At 44.1% G+C, this 20,071-nt stretch overlaps 1 protein-coding gene across 3 annotated transcripts; it reads left to right on the top strand.

The window, feature by feature from the left end:
- Window positions 1–235: 235 nt before the first annotated feature.
- NTHL1 (nth like DNA glycosylase 1) lies at window positions 236–19,172 on the top strand. 3 transcript variants are annotated; one of them, XM_051969513.1, is made up of 6 exons: window positions 274–434; window positions 1,315–1,556; window positions 2,143–2,313; window positions 9,458–9,617; window positions 18,514–18,619; window positions 18,915–19,172. In XM_051969513.1, the coding sequence occupies exons 1-6, from the start codon at window positions 320–322 to the stop codon at window positions 19,036–19,038; spliced, it is 918 nt and encodes a 305-aa protein (XP_051825473.1). In that variant the 5' UTR covers window positions 274–319; the 3' UTR covers window positions 19,039–19,172. The 3 variants fall into 3 exon arrangements, with proteins under 3 accessions (XP_051825474.1, XP_051825473.1, XP_051825475.1); XM_051969514.1 differs by lacking the exon at window positions 18,514–18,619 and having other exon boundaries at window positions 236–434; XM_051969515.1 differs by lacking the exon at window positions 1,315–1,556 and having other exon boundaries at window positions 342–434.
- Window positions 19,173–20,071: the final 899 nt, after the last annotated feature.

Raw genomic sequence — 20,071 nt, 5'->3', positions numbered from 1 at the left:
CAAAACTGTGGCCCGGAGACGGACCCCCACCCCCACCCCCCCGGCAAAGCCTGCAGGGAGTTGTAGTTCCGTCGGCTTGCCTCCTTCTACTCCTGAAACAGATCGAGGTGGGAGGAGACTCAAGGAACCCGGGGAGGGCCCGGCTTGCAGCACGTGCCTAAGCTTTCCGCCTGCGCTTATGCTCCTCGCGAGTTTTCCTCTTCCACTGAAAGCTAACAAGGTGGGCGGAACTCAGCGCGAGAGAAGGCGAAGAATTGGTTGTCACATGATTAATCCAGAGTGCGTTCCGGGAATTGTAGTCCACGTTGTGTAGTCAGACATGAACGCGGCAACTGGGCAGAGGATGGTGACCCGCCGCATGAGCCGCTGTTCTGGGCAGCGGCTGGTCCCAGAGGATAAGCTTCCACCGCCCCCTGGCAAAGAGCCAGTCGCAGGTAGCACCGCAGTGTCCTACCTCCACCTCTCTTTCACCCTTAAACTTGGAGATACGGGATCTGAGTTCGAATGGTGACTGTGCTATTTACCTTTGTAACTTTGGGTTTCACTTTCCTTCTCTGTAAAATGAGGGAGTTGGGCAAGATGACCTCCAGCATCCTGTCCGCTTCTGCCTCTCTAGCTGCCTGACCCAGAGTAATTAATAGTCTTATTAACAAATGTTTGAGGGCGACACTATGAGAGTGACTTGAACCCATCTCGGGTCCTGAGTTGAGCGGGGATGGCGAGGAAGGAAAGTGGTCAAGGATTTTGAAGAGGGGACTACAAGGGGAGAAAGAGGGACAGGACAGAGACCCAGACTATGAGGAGCAGGACTGGAGTGGGTGGGTTTCTGAAGTGTCTGAATGTTTATTTATTTATTTGTTCATTTATCAAAAACAAACAAACAAACTTGTTTATTCACTGGAGGGGGCGGGGAACCCTTCTTCCTACCTTGCCAGACTGTAGCAAACACAAGAGTTTGAGTCACTTCCCATTCGAAGCTAACCCTTCTCCATACTGTTGACCGTGAGTTGAGGCACGGTAGGGGACTCAGGGTGCTAGCAAGGGAGGGGGGCTTTCTTAACTAGTTGTCCGTTCCCTCGCATCTTAGTAACTTCCTTTTCTACCCATTATAGAAATCTCTGACCTATGGGAGCCAGTTCTCTCTCTCTCACACACACACACACACACACACAGAGTTCAAAAAGAAAGAACAGGAAGGGCTGAAGGAAGGAAGAATTTGAAATAGAAATTAAAAAAAAAATTAAAATGATAACAATGTTTTTTTAGAGAGGATAAAACAAGTATATCTAGAACTAGACATTGGACTCTTTGCAGGGAAAAGGGAAAGGCCCAAATCCCTGAGAAGACAACGGAAGGTGAAACTTGAGATGGCTTATGAGTCTTTGGATAGAGATGGTGAAGTGGATGGTAATGACACTACTTCCAAGAAATCCAAATGGGAACCCCCAAACTGGAATCTCCAGCTAGAGAATATCCGGGAAATGAGGAAGTCAAAAGATGCACCTGTTGATCACATGGGAGCTGAGCACTGTTATGACCCAAATGCTCCTCCAGAGGTAGAGTCCAGATAAGTGTTTTGGCCCATACACTCCAGCTTGTCAACGTTCCGTGTTCTCTAAACTTGTTCTTCTGTCTTTCAGGGTGGGAGGTGGGAGGTACCTTTCTGTCAACTTCCAGGATACTCCTAGCTTCAAAACCAGATTTTCCCTCTATTCAATAAGAATTTTATTTTGTCAAATTCCCGGTAAGGGACACCTAGAATGAGTCACTCACATGAAGCTGACCAGTCTTTTGGCCAGTCTTCTGGACCAATAAGAAATTGGCCAGTCTTTTGGACCAATAAGATGCTCTCAGTCCCTGCTATCATTGAGTCAGCAAAATAAATCCCTTTTTATTTTAAATTCCTGTATGATGACTACTTTTGATACCTAGGAGGAAATCATGGCTTTCATCTCAGATTTTGTAGAGCATCCATTCCATGATTGCCACTTAGCCCTAGTTCCAGTGAATGCCACCAACTAACAAAATGCTATATTGGTCTATGGGGTGTGCGCTGAAAGATTCTGCTCATTTCATTGCTGGAGGTATCACCTCTTTCTTTTTATATATGACTTCCTCCCTTTTCTGGTTTCTGACCCACAGGTGATGAGATACCAAGTGCTACTGTCACTGATGCTGTCCAGCCAGACTAAAGACCAGATCACAGCAGCTGCCATGGGGCGGCTTAGGGAAAGAGGCCTGACTTTAGACAGCATCTTGCAAATGGATGATACTACCTTGGGTCAGCTCATCTACCCAGTTGGCTTTTGGAGGGTGAGTCCAGGCTCAGAGAAGTTTTTCCCAAAGCTGTGGAATCCCCAGGGCTGAAAGGACCAAGGTATGATTATCAAGTTTAGCCAGCTTTGGAAAAGGCACTTTCTTTTCTAAAAAGACTTTGATAATAACAATAACTAACATTTATATAGCATTTATTATGTGCCAAGTATTGGGCTAAGCATGTTACAATGATTCTTTCATTTGATCCTCATAACAACCCTGGGAAGTAGGTGGTGTTATTTATTATCCCCCTTTGACAAATAAGGAAAATGAGGCAAACAGTCAAGTGATAAATTAAGTGAGATTAAGTGATTTCTCCAAAATCATACAGCTTGATAGTGTCTGAGACTGGATTTGAAATCAGGTCTCCTGGACTCTAGGCCCATGGCTCACTCTATCCAATGTACCACCTAGCTCCTTAACTAGGAGCTTATTATGTTTTTCTGCAAAGATACAATCTATTCTGTCCCTGACCACTGAAGATTTACATGCTGATTTAGAGAAATAAGTATTTAAGTGTATCTATGATGAAAAGAAAAGTAATGGATACATTCTAAATGAAGAACTACTACCAAGTGTATGTCAGGAGTCAGTGCAACTTCATGTAAAGGGAAGGTCCATCAATCAGTAATTCATTACTGAGTTCTACTGGTGAAGGAGACTAGTCCCTAAAAACTAGGAATTCAAATTATTGGGAGCAAAGGACTCATGCCAAAAGAAAATGAACAATATGAGACAGTAGATAAGAGCTGAATGTCAGAGGTCAGAGAAAAAGGAACAAGTTGTTCATTTCCCAGGAGGGCAAATAAGGTAAATCTTCATGAAAACCTTCACTGATCAGGGTAAGGAGATGGGTTAGAATGGGGAAGAACATCTGATTTAATCTGGATCTTGAAAATTGACAAAAATGGAGGTGGTAGATTCCAACCTCATCATTTAAATGAAATTGCTCTCTCCAACATTATCATTGATTTTTTAATTTTCCAATTAAAATATGACTAAGTTAAAGGTAGATTACAAAGGACAAAAAGAAGGTGCTAGAATTAATGGAAAGTCAATCTATTTCTTTCTTGACTTCTCTGTAGCAGACTTCTCTTCTGGCTTTTCACCTTCCACACCTCAGTTTCTTTCACTGAATCCTCTTCTGTATCATTCCCAATAGCTGTGATTTTCCCTTAGGACTTTGTCCTGTATCTTCTTTTCTTTGTTATATTCCTTGATGACCTCATCAGCTCCAATGACTTCAGTTCTCTCTGTGTAAAGGATTTCCATATATATATCACACCATTCTCTTGCATTCCAAGTAGGGCATGGATCATCAACTGCCTGTTGAACATTTTGAACTGAATGCCTTATGGGCCTCACAAATTCAGCATTTCCCATTGTCTTTCCTCCCAAATCTCACCTCTTCCAAACTACCCTATTGCTATCAAGTTACCGCCATCTTCCAAAGCATCCATGCTGGCCACCTTGGTATCATCTTCAGCTCCTCACTCACACTTATCCCACATTCTTTGGCTTTTCTGCCTTCATGATGTGTTCCCTTGTTATCATTCTCATCTCACAAAGTTCAGGCCTTGTCATCTCTTGTCTAAATTTTTTCACTGGTGTTTTGGTGTGGCTCCCCACTCCAGTCCTCCACAGAGATAAAAAATCAAAATTCCTGAAGTGTAGATCCAACCTTGTTCCTCCTCTCTTTCATCCCAACTACTTAGCAACTCATAGCTCCAAGATCACAGAGCATTTTTAGCATTTAAAGCTCTATCCAACCTGATGCTTTCCTACCACATACTGTTCCTTTCACATGACATTCCATCACACATCTCCATGCCTTTGTACTCACTTGTACCTAGAACACGCTTCCTCTTCACCTGTGACTCTTAGCATTCTTGGCTTCCTTTGAGACTCTTCTACAGGCATGCTTTTCCAGGCCTTCCAGCTGCTCTAGGACCTTCCCTTCTATGCTTATCCTCCAGCTACTTTGTACATATCTTGGAAAAATATTTTTTACTCTTCCTCCCCACCAGAGTATAAATTCCTTGAGAACAGGGTCTGGTTTTGTTTTTTTTGGTATCCCCAGTACTTAGCATAGTACCCGGCACTATGTAAATGTTTACCAGTTAATTTCTTGAAAAAAATGAGCAAAAGTATCAAGATAGGAAAAAAAAAAAGGTAAATTGGTGTCAAATTGTGGAAAGTTTTAATTACTAAGCTAGAAATTTGAATTTTTATTTTCTAGTCATTGGGGAAGAAAGGAAGAGACATTGGTTTTAAGGAGGAAAGTGACATGGTCAGAGCTTTGTGTTTGGTTGATAAGTAAGATTTACAGGATGGATTGGAATAAACTAGGGTAACAGGAGACAAAGATACCCAGTAAGAGACTTCTATGATAGTTGAAGCAGGAAATAATGACTTAGGAATAGAAAAGAAAAGAAAAGATGCTTTTCTTTTTTTCTTTTTTTTTTTTAATTTTTTTTAGTCTATTTTTATAGTCTATTTTGCTTTTTCAATAGTACTTTCTTTTCCCAAATACCCGTAAATATAATTTTCAACATTCATTTTTTTAAATTTTATTTTATTTAATAATAACTTTATATTGACAGAATCTATGCCAGGGTAATTTTTTTTACAACATTATCCCTTGCACTCGCTTCTGTTCCGATTTTTCCCCTCCCTCCCTCCACCCCCTCCCCTAGATGGCAAGCAGTCCTATATATTCAACATTCATTTTTGTAAAATTTTGTGTCCTAAATTTTTCTTCCTCCCTCCCTTACCACCTTCTCCCCAAACAGCAAGCAATCTGATATGTTAAATATGTGCAATTCTTTTAAACATTTCCATATTTGCCAAAAGACTTCTCAGTGGAAGAATTGACAAGACTTAATGTCTGTTTGACATGAATGAATAAATAAAAAGGACTTCAAGCCAAGATGGCTGCCTGAAAAGAGACAGTCAGCTCAGCTACTTGAAACCTACTCCAGGAAGGGAAAAAACAAAAAACTTCACATCAAACCAAATAATAATCAATAACTTCAAAGAAAAACAGTGAATTCATCCACCATGGAATTATACAAAAATGCAGCTAGAAGTCCACAAGTAATAAATAATAAAGAGGATGGGGCGTATCAGAAAAATCAGCTCCTGCACTTAAACAAACCAGGTGGCCACTTCCCAGTATGACCACAGATACATATAACCCACCAAGTTCTCAATCCAGAAGGCTCCTCTAAGGACCTCAATGTGGTCAGAAACCCACAGCAGAATCCTTCCAAGATCAAGACCACAACAGCATGTAGACAAAGATAACAAAGGCCCTTGCCCTTACTATGTCCTAAAGCATAGAAGGACTTTCAGATCCATTGCTCTAGACTTCACAGGTGCTCAAGTGTGGTGATCAGAACAAGCCCCAAGTAATACAAGATGAGAGCAAGAAGGCATATCACCCCACCCAAAAGTGCAACAGTGGGGAAAGCCTAATCCTTGTACAGTAAGTACCCTTCCTCAAGAATTAAGAATAGAGAGATGAAACAAAAGAAGATACAGGCCTATATACAAGCCTAGTCCTTGTACAGTAAGTACCCTTCCTCAAGAATTAAGAATAGAGAGATAAAACAAAAGAAGATACATTATAGTGAATTATAATGTCCAAAAATCCACCCTAGAAGGAAAATGGTGGTATTGTTCAATCAGACTTTTCATGACCCCATTTGGAGTTTTCTTGGCAATATCTAGTTTGGTTTGCCAATTGCCTTCTCCAGCTCATTTAACAGAAGAGGAAACTGAGGCAAACAGGATTAAGTGACCTGCCCAGGATCACACAGCTAGTTAAGTGTCAGAGGCTAAATTTGAACTTGACTCCAGGCCCAGCTCTCTATCTACTTCACCACTACACACACACACACACACACACACACACACACACACTCCGAAGGAAAAAGTAATTCCTTAACAACTACAAAGGAAAAAAATGGAGTTTCCCAAAAGTATTTCCCAAAAGTATATATACATATATATGTGTATGTATATATATATATATATATATATATATATATATATATATATATATATATATATATATATATATATATAATATATATATATATATATATATATATATATATATATATATATATATATATATACATATATATATATATATATATATACGTGCTTTTGGGAAACTTCATATATATATATATATACATACATAGACACACATACACACACATGGATGGATACAAGAAATAAAAAGTGAAATAAATGCTCTGTAAGAAAGAATTAGAAGAATAAATAGCTTTGAACAAAAAGAAAGAGATGGAAGTATGTATGTATTAAGTGCTAACTATGTGCTGAGGGTTATTAATAAAAATAGGAAAAGTCTATAGGAGGAGACCCCATAAATAGGAGAGTTCAGCTGCAGAACCAATCAAAGGGTTTGTTGGTCTTGAAGGTGCAGCAGAAAGACCAAGGAGTCCCTAGGGTACATAGACAATTCAGGTGGCAGATGCCCCCCCATGTTTGGGGGCATAAAATGGGAGGAAGAAACAAAAGGCAAAGATGAATCAAAGGTTTCATGAGTAACTGGGAGAATTGAGATATATCTTGCAGAAATAAATCAGGAGAAAGGGCATGTCTTCAAGGTGGGGGGTGGGCAGGAATGAATTTAGTTTTAGACATTTTGAGGTACCATGGAGATATTCAGGCTGAGCTCTTCCTATAGGCAGTTAGAAATGGGAGGCTGAAGGTCGGGGAGTTGTTGGTGATAGATGCACAGGTCTGGGATTCTATTATTTCTCTGTTGCCTTTTCCATTCTTCTTGCTTTCCCTACTTTCAAGTTGCCTTTCTTCACCATCCCTGTCTCTGGGCCCTTCCCTTCCTGCCTTACACTGATTTGTAGGACATGATGGCCCTCCCTGATTTCCCCTGTTTACCCCATGGAATTTGTCACACACCCTCTATCCAAGTGAAACAAGTAGATGGTATTCTCAGCATTTCTCACCACCCCCTCTCCTCAGTCCTAAATCACTGGTGCTATCTCCGACTGTCCACCCCTGGTGCCTAAGAGCTTTGCTCTTGGAAATGCAAAAGCTAAATATACCCAATTCTTTTCTGCCTGTTCCTGGAGGAGGTACCCTGCAGGGTGGAGTCCATTTCCCCGGCAACATTTAGCGTGGGCTCTATTTTGTCAAATGTGTTTTTAAATAGTCCTCTGTGTTTAGTGCCTTGGAGGATATATTTCCCACCAGGTCTCAGAGCTATGTGTCTACAGATTGTGGGACTGCAGTAAACAGGCTATTTAGGAGCTGGTCTGCAGAGGAACCAAGCATGATTTGGCATTGAGAAAATGTTGCTTTATGTCCTCAATCCCCAAATTCTGGAGATTTTGGAATGAAGGGATCCCTGAAAAGCTCACAGTCTTCCCTCCAGAGTTTTTCCCAGGCCTCCACGGTGCGGGGAAGGGGAGGGGGGGGCCCTATTTTGAAGCATCAGGCCTGTAAGTGGCCTCTTGGTGGATCATACAGACTTTTCCAAAGGCCAAGCTGACCCTCCTCCCTACCCCCAAGTCTCCCTCTCATTACTTTCCAGGGAAGTTCATGTTCCAACTTGCTAGGACAAGATCACATTGTTCATAATGATGAGCTGAAGGTGTCATGGGCCCTCAGCCAGAAGCAGTTACTGTGTCAGCCTGAGGGAAGACCCTGTCCCAGGCTTCCATGTACTCCTTGTGCCTATTCAACTTGGCCCTGGCTTCTCTCTGACTTTGTGCTCCAAACATCCTGGGCTGGAATACACACTCATCCAAACAACCAAGCAGACCTGTTCCCCCCTCACCCTCAAGGTCCCTGGCTCTGAGCTTTCAAAACACATGACATCCTTCCCATGATGAACGCCAGGAGAAAGATGTAAACACCAGGAATTTCTTAGAGACCAGATTGATGCCTTACAAACCTGCTGCCACGTATCTGGCCATGAATATAGGAACTCCCTTGCAGCAAGGGATGTCGACTGACAAGGTTACATTTCTAGGCAAGGATTTCCCCATGAGGGAGAACTCCTTGAAGGACCTAGCCATGCAGATTCCACAGAGAATAGAGGCCTCCCCCTTTGTCCCTCCAATCCTGTGGTCCTTCTGGGATTTTTTGGATAATCTAATACTGACAGATTGTGTAGTATCATGGAAAGAACCCTGTACTTGGAGCCCAAAGAGCTAGCTTTCCAGTGCTATTTGATACTTATCCTTAACAATCTTGTGATCCTCTCTGAGCCTTACTTTCCTTGGCTAGAAAATGAGGGGACTACCTTTCTCATACAGTCAGCTGCGAGGAAAGATAACCGCCTTCCAAAAAAAAAAAAAAAGCATAGAACTGTAAGCTTTTGTTATTACTGATGATTTCTGAATTTGTTTTTCTCCTTTGATTTCCCATAATCTGCCTTTCATTGTACATCCCTGGGATTACAGCACCACGCATGATTGAAGGAATCATGGTCCCAGAAGGGGATCCAAATAGTATGAGAGGGTCTGGCAGAATCTCAATTAAAGCCAGACTTCTCACCCACGAAGCATTTGCCTCATCCAATCACCCAGAAAGCATTTAGTTTGTCTAAATTGTTTCCTAATCACCCTTCCTAAATCTGGGTAGTACATGAATGGAATAGAATATTATTGTCACATAAATAAATAGGAAGAATAGAAAATGCTCTAAAACATTAATAATTAGGGAAATGCAGATTAAAACTACCTCATGCTCATCAGATTGACTAAGAGAATAGAAAAGGAAAATGATAAATGCTGTGGGAAAGTAGGGACTCTAATTGTTGTTGGAGTTGTGAACTGATCCAAGCATTCTGGAAAATAATTTGGACCTATGCCCAAAGGGTAATGAAACTGCATACCCTTTGACCCAGAAATATCACTACTAGGTCTGTGACCCAAATGGATCAAAGGAGAGGTTTCTGCTGACCCATTTCAGGGCATTTTGCTGTGGAAGACAGGAGACATCAGTGTTCCAGTCCACCTTTGTTCCAAGCTTTGGCCTGCACTGAGTACCTCTACTCTGTCATTAGAATGGGTATAAGATCCCAGAGCAGGGCCTGTTGTTGTCAGACAGCAGAGAGCTGATCTCATGTTGGATGTTTCAGAGCAAAGTGCGGTACATAAAGCAGACAAGCACAATCCTGAAGCAGCAATATGGTGGCGACATCCCTGCCACTGTGGAAGAACTGGTGGCGCTTCCTGGCGTTGGACCCAAGATGGCGCACTTGGCCATGGCCATTGCCTGGGGCAAGGTGTCGGGCATCGGTAAGTGGGACATTTCATTCACTGCTGGGTAGATATGGTTCCACCTCTTATGAGGTACAGATGGAACAGATGTTATATTTCCTGTTGTCCAGGGGGGGAAAAATCAATATTGAAAGGAAGAAAGGGACTTACTCAGTAGAGCTAGCATTTATATAGTCCTTTGAGGTTTGTAAAGTACTTTATGAATCTTCAAAACAACCCTGGAAAGTAGATATGTTGTTATCCCCATTTTATACATGAAGAAACTGAGACTGGCATTGGGTAAGTCTTGCCCAGGATCACACAAATTCAGTTTGTGTCTAAGCCTAGATTTGATATCCAGTCTGTCTAACTCCCAAGTCTAGTGTTCTATCCACTGAACCACTAGATTTCTGCAGAAATCCTGTCCCAGAAGTTCCTGTTTCCTGTCCCAGAGTTCCATATCTCACCCTGGCTGTTCTTATTTAAGGTACTGATATAACAAGCACTAGTTTCAAAATCAGGACACATGGTTTCAAATCCCAGCTTGGCTTTTAACAATGTCACTTCCTTCAATGAGTTTCCCTTTTCTCCTCTATAAATGAGGAGCTTAGACCAAATGATCTCCAATTCTCTTCTGAATCCAGTGTTTTGACTTTGGATACACACCAGCATCTTCACTCAGTTATGAGAACAGACAAGGGACAAGACCCTGGGAAGTTACTCGTTCCAAAAATCCAGGAAACCAGAGGCCAATTGTGAAGAGAGGATACACAATTACACAGGAAAAGCCTCTCATTTTAAGAGATGAGATAACTAAGATCAGGGAAATTAGAGGAACTTGCCTCTAGAGGTTGATAAGTAACAGGACTGAGATTCCAATCCAAATCCTGGGCTCAAACATCATTGAGCCTGTGTCTCATGAAGCCGGGATAGTGGTAACAGGAAGAGTGATTAACAATGCATCACTAGTATATCAGTAGTACAGGCATTGAAATTTATAGGAACTCAGAAGAAGGAGGGACCAATATAGCCTGCACAGGTAAAAAAGGGAAAACTTCATAGAAGAGAAAGAATTTTATCAGGAATCTTAAGGTCAGGAAAATGTGGATAAGCAGAGAGAATCTGAGAACTCTCACTCAGCATACTGTATATCTTGGAAGTGAAGAGAGTACTACATGCAGAGAACAAGTGAAAAGATGGGCTTTGCTAGAAGAGATGTATATTGGGGAGCAAAAGAAGATAGGGAAGATGTCCCAAAAAAATTTAGCGCTCTTCTAAGGATAGCTTTTAGCATCCCCTGTGATTGGAGAAAAAGAGATGAGATTGAGGTGTTTTTGAAAGCCTCACCAAAGAGTTGAGACAGTGAGGAGTCATTGAGGTTTCTGAGCAGTGGGAATAGAATGACCATATTAGGTGTCTGTGAGAAAATTACTCTTGACATTGAGAAAGATTGGAGTAGAATGGTCTCTTCCTGTCTTTACTGTGTCTTTGAGGACCTAAGGCTTTGGGAAAAAAATCTGAATTCAGCTTCAAACTCAAGAGAAAACTGAATCCCCATTCCTCTGTGACATTTTAGCCATTTCCCCTACTTATTTCCACCCATGGGTAGCATGAGCCTGCCTTGAATGTCGAGTAGCTTGAATTGAAGTGAGTAGTTCAGTATTGGTGATACTTTATTAGTCTGTGGTACTTGATGCTTTAAAAAATATTGTAGAATCTCTGATTTCAGCTTTTCCTTAGGACAGCCCTGAGAGAGGCAAATTTGACATCGTTGTCCTCATTTTATAAATGGAAAGAGTGAAGCTCAGAGAAGTTCAGTAGCTCAAGTCAAGTAATACTAACAACTCACATCTTAACTCCCGATTTGATATTGTACAGAGGACTTTCCTCATCACAACTATGAAATCACAAAAACATCATTTTAACCATTTTTACAGATGAGAATATCAAGGCCAAGAGTTTAAATGATCTGCCCAAAGTCACATAAGCAATAATATGATCCAAGACTCCCGTATCTTTAGAAGCAGACCCATTAGACTAGGAATTCTTTTTTTTTTTAATAATAGCTTTTTATTTTTCCAAATACATGCAAAGATAGTTTTCAGCATTAACCTTTGCAAAATCTTGTGTTCCAGATTTTTCTCCTTCCCTCTTCCTCTTTCCTCTTCCCTAAACAGCAAGTAATCCAATACAGGTTAAACATATGCAATTCTCCTAAATATATTTCCACATTCTAGATCAGGAATTCTTAACCTAAGAGTCCCTGAACCTGAATGAGAAAAAAAATAGATCTTTATTTTAATATGTAATTGGTTTCCTTTATAATTCTGTGTTTTATATATTTAAAAATATACTTCTAAAAAGTGGTCTAATGAGGGGGAATGGCTAAAATGTCACAGAGAATTGGAGATTCAGGTTTCTCAGGTTTGAAGCTGAATTCAATTTTTTCCAAAGCCCCAGGTCCTCAGAGACATAATAAAGATACATAGGGAAAGGCCCTCCCATTCCAATCTTTCTCACTGCCAGAACAGACTGAGACACAAAAAGGGTTAAGAAGCCCTGCTCTGAACCCAGCAGGGATTCTTCTGCATTTGTTTTTAAATGAACAACCTACAAAGCAGCCTCAGACAGCATTACAAATGTTCTGAATAAAGAACTCAAGCCTTTGGTTGTAGGACCATTGCAAGGTTCTGGGCACCAGCTTTGAGGAGGGTAAGAATGAGGATTTGAATTTGACCAGACTTCCTGTCTCATGAAGAGTGAGCCATTTTCTTTTATCTCCAATCTTAATTTGGAATTCTTTGTCCTCCATATGTCCTCTAACAAGTGGGGTCTTTAGGTCCTACAAAAGAACTGATGGTTTTGAGTTTAAGGTATCTTCTGTGTTGTTTGCCTGAAAAACCATTTCAGTGAATTAAGAGGTAGGGCCTGGGATTAGCCAGTTCTTTCTCTCCTGGCCTGGAGCCAGTGTTCGTGGTAGGATGGTGCTCCATACCACAACTTGGGCCCTTTCAGCAGGCCCTCGAGGCTTCTCTCTGACACCATCCTCGGGTCCTCTCTGCCAGGGATCTGTCTCACTAAGAATTGGCTGCTTGAAAAAGGGTATGGAATTAATAGACGGATGGGAGCTTTAGTAATGAGGTTTTGAAAGGGCCATTTAGAGACAGGGGTAACACAGGAAATGAGTGTTTAAATGTCATTCTCCTAGTTTTGTTCAAGGACTTGGTGATTCAATTGCCACAGGCTGGTACTAGCTGGCACTGGAAATATTGGGGGGCTATGTCTTTCCAAGCCCCAGGTGACAGCTGTGAAGCTCTCAAACAAGATCAGATCATCTTCCCAGTGGTTTCCCAGAGCAAAAAAAAAAAGCAAGATAATTGATCCCCAAGCTAGTATATGAATTCTCCAGACTGAGACTGCATCATTAGACCCTGGAGAAGATAGGAGTGAGATTGAATGCATCTGAAAACTGGGTTTAACAGACAAGTTTATCTAGATGCCTACATCTCCACCACTCCCACCCCTGCGTCACTTCCCCAAACAGACATACGGCCACAGATGTGGACACCCTGGCCCTTCTGAGCCCACCCTTCAATGTGAGACTCACCCACTCTGCATTGGAGGGGCAAGAGCTGATTGTCACCTCACATCTTCCAAGGATGATAGGCCTGATCGGTTCCTTAGGTGATAGAAGGGGTTCATTTGCCAGCACTTTGGGAAAGCCAGGACTTGAGGTATGTTCCAGCCTCTCAATCTAGCAAGAACGGGAAATCTTGTTCACGGCATGAGGGGAGGGTTTCCACTCCCTGGTTTGCCTAGGTCATTTGACAAGCCCATCGGGCTCCAGAGAAATTTATTAGAACATGGCTCTCCTGAGACAGAGCCAGTCATGGAGGGGGCGTGTTATATCTCATTTTGTTTTCAGAGACATCTTTAACTAGACTTTTATTGCCTGTATTTTTCCCCTTGTTAGCATCTACATACTCAATTCTCAATCTATCCCCGGCCAGCCTTTCTTCCACCTGAAGCCAGTTCAACTGTCTATAGCAATTTTTTCCTGAGCTAACTAAGAGCTTCTGTATAGTACTTTGGGGTTGTAAAGCACCATACGAATATTATCTTGTTTTATCTTCACAACAACCCTGGAAGGCAAATGCTATTATTATCATCCCCATTTTACAGATGAGGAAACTGAGGCAGGCTGAGGGGAATCTCCTTGTTCTGGATCACCCTGCTAAGGAGTGTCTGAGGCTGGATTTAAACTCATTTCTTCCTGACCTCAGCTCCTGCTCTCTTTAGTCGGCAGTATGGTGTAAGGCATTAGAAAAAGCATTAGTTAAGTCGGACTGGCCTGGCTCTTAGCTGGGTAAGGATGGCAAGCTGCACGGGGGGGGGGGGGGGGGGGGGGGGGCTGGCCCTTTGGGCAGGGCCTGTCCAGCAGGGGGCGCCGGTCCCTGGCGGCCTTGCCTTAGCCTCCCCTCCCCAGCCCCAGCCTCCAAGCTGTCCGAGGGTCTTCCCTTGCCAGGGCGAGGACACCAGGCAATCAGTTCAGCCAATGCTCAGAAAACAGCCATGGAAGCAGTGCCGGAGCCACAGAGGAGCCCAAGCCCGGTCCCTGTCTGCGGGCTTCAGCGGGGGGGAAGAGCAGCCATGTAAATAACTGTGACCCGAGATGGACTATGGCAGATTCATAGGAGGGGCCCAAGCGGGCAGCGGCCCGGCGGGACAAGGGGCCCCTGAGGGAGACCCGGAGCAAGGGGGACTGTGGGGAGGCCGTTGCAGGCCCGGAAAACGGCCCGCAGGGAGCAGGAGAGCAGTGGGTCAGGGGCAGCTAGCCAGAGGGCTTGGGGGCTAAGCTGAGGACCTGCCCGACTGGCCCTTCCTTCCTTCTCCAGACCTCAGTTTATCTGTGAAATGAACATCTTGAACTAAGTATTTCCTACCTTTAAATCCTGTCTACAGATACAGTCACAGTAGGGAGCGCGATAGGCAGGAAGGCCATTGGATCCCAAGGGTGGCAGGCAGGCCTTGAATGCCAAGATCAGAGGTTTCCATCTTGTCTGGTCAGCAGCAAGCCAGCACGGAAGGTGTTGGAACTTGGGTTGGAACGCGATCAGAACTGTGCATTAGGAAGATTACTTTGGCAGCTGGGTGAAGAATAAATTGAGGGAGGAGAGATGGCTGCTGTGAAATTTGATGTCAAAGAACCCAAGTAAGAAACCTTGCTCTGTCTGACACCTGCTGCTATGTGACTTTGGGCCATTCAGTCACTTAATCTCTCTGGAAGAGTTTGCACAGAATGACTATAATGTCTTTTTCTGCTCTAAATCTGTGATCCTGTGACTGGTCATTTTAAAGATACCTTCACCTTCTCATACCAAGTCTGATCTAATTAAACCAGCAAAGTGGCCACTATACTAGTCTGGGTGAGGGTGAGAGACCGGGATCTGAGTCCCTGTTCCTATATTTCTGTGACCATGGACAGATCACTTCTCAACTGTTTCCTGATCTGTAAAATGGGCGTAAGATTACTGTGCTTAAAATGCCATGTAAATAGTTTCTTATATAGTTCTTTTTTACATGTGTTCTCTCATTTGAGCCTCACAACAACCCTGTGAGGTAGATGCTATTTATTATCCCCATTTTACTGATGGAGAGACTGAGTTCTAGAGAAATTAGATGACTTTACCAGAATGACGCAGTTAATATATAACACAGGACTACAGGTGGAGCACTCTGTCCATTCTATTTTATTGTGATTTAGAAGGGATTGAAGGAGGAGGGAAAGGGTGCTGCACACTAGAGCTCAAAGGAAGCCATCTATTCCAGTCTTAGGTTGAGGAAACTGATGAGGCTTGACCAAGGTCCCACAGTAAACCAGGTGAGAGAGCCAGGGCTAGACCCCAAACCCTCCAACAGATGCAAAGCTCGGTTCCATATTGAGGCTTCAGGCTTCTAGATCTTGTACTAGATGAACTCTCCAGGACTTAGCACCACCCTCATTTCACTGTCCTCCCAGGCTCTTCAGTTTTCAGATGAGGAAACCTAGTGCCAGAGATGTTGTGATTTGTCTAAGGGCACAGAGGTAGTAAGTGTCATAGATGGGATTTAAACCCGGTACCGGCTGCTTCCACAGCATGGTACAGTAGGAAATACCCAGGACTGCCATAGTAGGCACCCCACAATTATTTGTTGTCACAGATTGAAAGAAGCTGAAAGGGGAGAGCTTGTACCTACCCTGCTATTTGGATAGTGTCTGGTTTTAACCATTTAGCTACTTCGTAAAATAGGCAGAGCTACATTTTGGGGTCGAACAGAGGCAGGAGAAGATGGGGGTGGGAGAGGAGGGAAGCAGTTTTGTCTTTGGCAAGCTCTGCAGGCTGGCTTATCACAAAGAAGAAGGAATGTCCCAGATTTCAACACATGGCCCTGCCCAGGGTGCAATTCAGGTTACAGCACTGTCTGGAGCTAAGCTGTGTTGGGAAAACAGATGAGTTGAGGCCGGAGGGGCTCCGTGGGAGTGCTGCCTAGAGTGAGAGGGTAGGGAAAAGGATGAACTGGGGAGCTCTAGGCTGAATGAGCTTAGGCAGAGTGGGCAGAAAGAAGGGAAGGTTTGTCCTCTAGGTGTGAAGGTGCTTCAGCTTTCTTCAAGCCCACGGGATGGGGGAGCCAGGCCACTCTCTCCCTCTGCTTCCCAGCAGTTTGTCCAGAACAAATCCCTGCTGCTGAGGAGGGACACCTACCTGTGTAGGGGCTGCAGCAGCTGAGCCAGGAAGGAGTTAAAGTTCTGTGTTGGCCCAGGTAGAAACTGAGCCCTGCTTGGCTCTCCTTGTGACCTTCTTGCTTAGTGACAGCTCTCTTGGCAAAGCCGGCCTCCCCGACTGAGGTGATCTCATTCCCTGCCGCAGGGAAAGCTGCTGCTTCCCTGATCAGAGGGTGGGCAGACAGGCGCTGAGGGTTCTTGGAGGCCTGGAAAGTGACTGCAAGGCCAGTTCAGCTCCCTCCCTCCCTCCCTCCCCATCCACCCAAGAGAGGCATAAAGTGATGAGTTGTTCTTCAGCAGCGACACAGGACCAGACACCCTGAGCATTGGTTTGGAATTCCTTGGATTGGAATACCCATCTGAGGAGTGTGGGGACTTTGGAAGCTTCAGCTCAGACTGAGAGCTGCTGCTGACACAGCTTTTTGCACCAGATGGACCCCAGAGCCATCCACATATTGTTTCTTCATGGAAAAACAGTAAACTGCCCTGAGAGTGGGGGGAGGAAAGGGTAAGAAAGCTGATTCCAGCAGCCTGTCCTGCACAGGAAGTGAAGAGGAGTTCTGTATCCAGAGGGGATCCCTGGGGTCACCTCCTCTGAACTGCTCATCCTGGCTTGGCTGTCTACAGCTTTCTCAGCTGGTGAGGTAGTAAGGATGAGGTTTTAGAGGAGAAACCTGGATGTTATTAACAAGATTTCCACAAGAAAGGTGGGAAACAAGAAAAAGTTATGGGAGCTGAGATCTGAGGCACCTTGGAAAAGAGAAAGATTGAGGGTTAACAGCATTATTTCAAGGAGGGTCATCATTTGCCATAAGTGACACTCAAGTTAGCTGTAAGAAAGAACTTCCTCATTCTCTGGGGCTTGGTGTGAACATGTCAAGAATTGAGGCATATTGTGGGGGGGAGAAGGTGGCTGGGAAGTAGAAGCTGAAATACATCAGCCTTAAGAGACTTGGAATCTGCTGGAGCACAATATTGATTCAACAGAGACTCTGGGCTGTGTGCTGTGGTTTACTCCCAGCTTTCTGGGGGTAAATAATTCATATTGGTTTAGCAATTCAGCAACACTGAACATTGCAAGCAAAGTAAATAGCTCTGAGCCGGATCCATTCAATTAAAAGTCCCTAAGCAGTGACTATTGGGACTTCATTTCATTAGGCTACTCTGGGTGGCTGCCCTTGAGTGGCAGTGGGAACTGGATGGGACAGTAGAGGCAATTATTCCTGCTAGGTTGACCAAGCTCTCAAAAGGGATAGTATTCTGACCTCATATGTCTTCATGATCTGCCCTTCACTTCAAACATCTCTATCTGTTGATGGAAAAAGACAAGGCATGTTCCACCTGGAAAAGTCTTGATTCAGATGGATTTTTATCCCAATGTTTCCTTTGCCTCAAATCCCATACCGCCAAGTTCATTTCCATAGGACCCCAGAGACTTTTAAGAGAAATCTCAGAAATATGAACCAGATCCTAGTTAAGCTTTTGAATAAAGATATGAATCAGTATGACCCTTTGGAAAAATCCTAGGCTCTGGAGTCAAGGGACCTAGATTGTATTCTCAGTTATGCAACTAGGAGAAAGCCTGTTCCTTCCCTCTCCCCCTGCTCCTCTGCATAAGTGGGGGGAAGAAGGGGAAGGGGAGACAGCCCATGGATATGGAACATTGTGTATCACATCAGATTTTTTTCAATGCATTGATTGGTTTTGCTGAACTTTTTTTTCCCACTTTTTATATTCTTTGACATGAATGAGGGCTCTCTGGAAAGGGGCAAGTAAAGACATGTAGGGAAATGGAGGTGATACAAAAACAAAAGATAACACTAATCTCTGCCATTGACTTACTGTGTAACTTTCAACAAGTCACCCCACTTTGCTGGGCTTTAGTATCCCCATCTATAAAATCCCTGCTTAGCTTTTCTCACAGGATTGTCTTGCGAATCAGGTAAGATAATGGATGCTTAAGTGCTTTTTACTGTAAAGAGTCCTCAATGTAAAGTGAAGGACTTTCAGCATTACTAAGATGATAATGGACACTCCACACTCTTCCCTTGTGGCTCTGTATCTCTGGTGAGGGCCAGAACATTGGCCCTGGAAATGTCCTGGGCCCAGCACAGAGAGAGAGAAACCTCTCCACGAGCTTAGTTAATCCACTTCTGTGTCTGCCCCCTGTAGCAGTGGACACACACGTACACAGGATTGCCAACAGATTAAAGTGGACCAAGAAGGAGACCAAGTATCCTGAGGAAACCAGAGCTACCCTGGAGGACTGGCTGCCAAGGTTTGTGGAGGCAGGAGCTGGTCTAGACGACCCCTGGAGAAGCCAAACCAGTTTTGAGTTCTCCAGTTGAGTGCTACAGCACCTTCAGACTCAGTGATGGATATGAGTATACTTCAAAGACCTTGGTCTCCCCTGCCCCCATTGGACCAGAGTGGGACTAGCCTGAAGGCGGCCAGACTAGACCATCTGCTAGGGGAAGGATGTATAGGTGGGGGGGAACAGGGAGGCATTCTCTAATGTCGAACTCGCCGGCCCACATGCTGCTCACCGAATCTGTTACTCTTTTCCCTTCTAGGCAGCTATGGAAGGAGATTAACTGGCTGCTGGTGGGCTTTGGCCAGCAGACCTGCCTGCCAGTAAACCCTCGGTGTGGTGACTGCCTCAACCGGGGTTTGTGCCCAGCAGCCCAAAGTCCTTAAGAAGACTGCAACTTTAGTGTGGGGATGCGAGGGTCGCAAGGGTAGGCAGCCAGTGTTGAAATCACCATCAAGTGCCGATAATTTGTACCCACAATGGCTCTGTTTAATAAAGTTTGTTCTTTTGTGATTGGAAATATGGTTTACTTCATTCCACGAGGGGGCCAGGAACTGGGGCTGAGCCAGGGAGAGAGATCAGCTGGAAGCTGCTGGCTGAGAACAGAGGAGATCTCAGGAACCCTCAGCTGGAATGGAGGCCGAGTTTTGGTTTTAGGGGCATTAGCATCCCATTCAGTCCCTCTGTACCCCAGTGAGGATATGTGAGTTGGCAACTTCTGGGAAGGGTCTTTGATAATTTCTGTGTTGAAGAGAGAACACAGAGGAAGTTGGGAAATAGGGCTAAGGCTAGCTTCTGGGAAGGCTATTTGGACAGATCCCCATGGGACCCCCAGCAGCATGGTCTAAGGGGCCGGAAGCAAACCCCATGTTATGTTTCCCTCCAGCTGCCTGGGCCAAACCCCACCCTGACCAGCTGAAATGCTTTCTCCCAGCTTCCAAGAGCCATTACCTCCCCACCCCACCCCCAGAAGTTAAAACAGATACTGCTAAAACGGGGCAGGACCTTAATTGTCTAATGCAATCCTTTTATTTTACAGATGAACAAATTGAATCCCTGAGAAGTAGATTTGTCGGGAGTCCAAGAGGTCCTAAGTAGCAGATTCAGGACCCAGATCTGACTCCCAAATACTTTCTACCACATCATAAAGTCAGAGGGCTCCTTGGGGGAACCCTTGTAGTTCTTGGACCCCAGTCTCAGGAGTTAAGACATTTAACTACTTTTTTTGTCTGGAGTTCAACACCCTGGCTGGTTAAGAGAGAAAAGGCCAGCAGGCGTATCTGGGCACACTTGTTGGGGCTGAGGGGCCACTGAAGGCCAGAACTGCCTTCCCCTGCTTCCGGGTAGCATTGTCTCAGAACTCCAAGCCACAGTGCTTGGTGAGCCCAGGACCTTCCTCCCCTCCTCCAAAATGGGAGA

Source organism: Antechinus flavipes, chromosome 1, assembly GCF_016432865.1.
Source record: "Antechinus flavipes isolate AdamAnt ecotype Samford, QLD, Australia chromosome 1, AdamAnt_v2, whole genome shotgun sequence".
Taxonomy (NCBI): Eukaryota; Metazoa; Chordata; class Mammalia; order Dasyuromorphia; family Dasyuridae; genus Antechinus; species Antechinus flavipes.
The sequence above is the reverse complement of the archived record's forward strand: the minus strand, read 5'-3'. Positions and strand labels throughout refer to the sequence as shown.

Coding starts and splice junctions, on each gene's coding strand:
- NTHL1 (XM_051969513.1), top strand. CDS start 320: ATGAACGCGGCAACTGGGCAGAGGATGGTGACCCGCCGCATGAGCCGC. Junction 435..1,314: donor TGGCAAAGAGCCAGTCGCAG/GTAGCACCGCAG, acceptor GACTCTTTGCAG/GGAAAAGGGAAAGGCCCAAA. Junction 18,620..18,914: donor CTGGAGGACTGGCTGCCAAG/GTTTGTGGAGGC, acceptor TTTCCCTTCTAG/GCAGCTATGGAAGGAGATTA.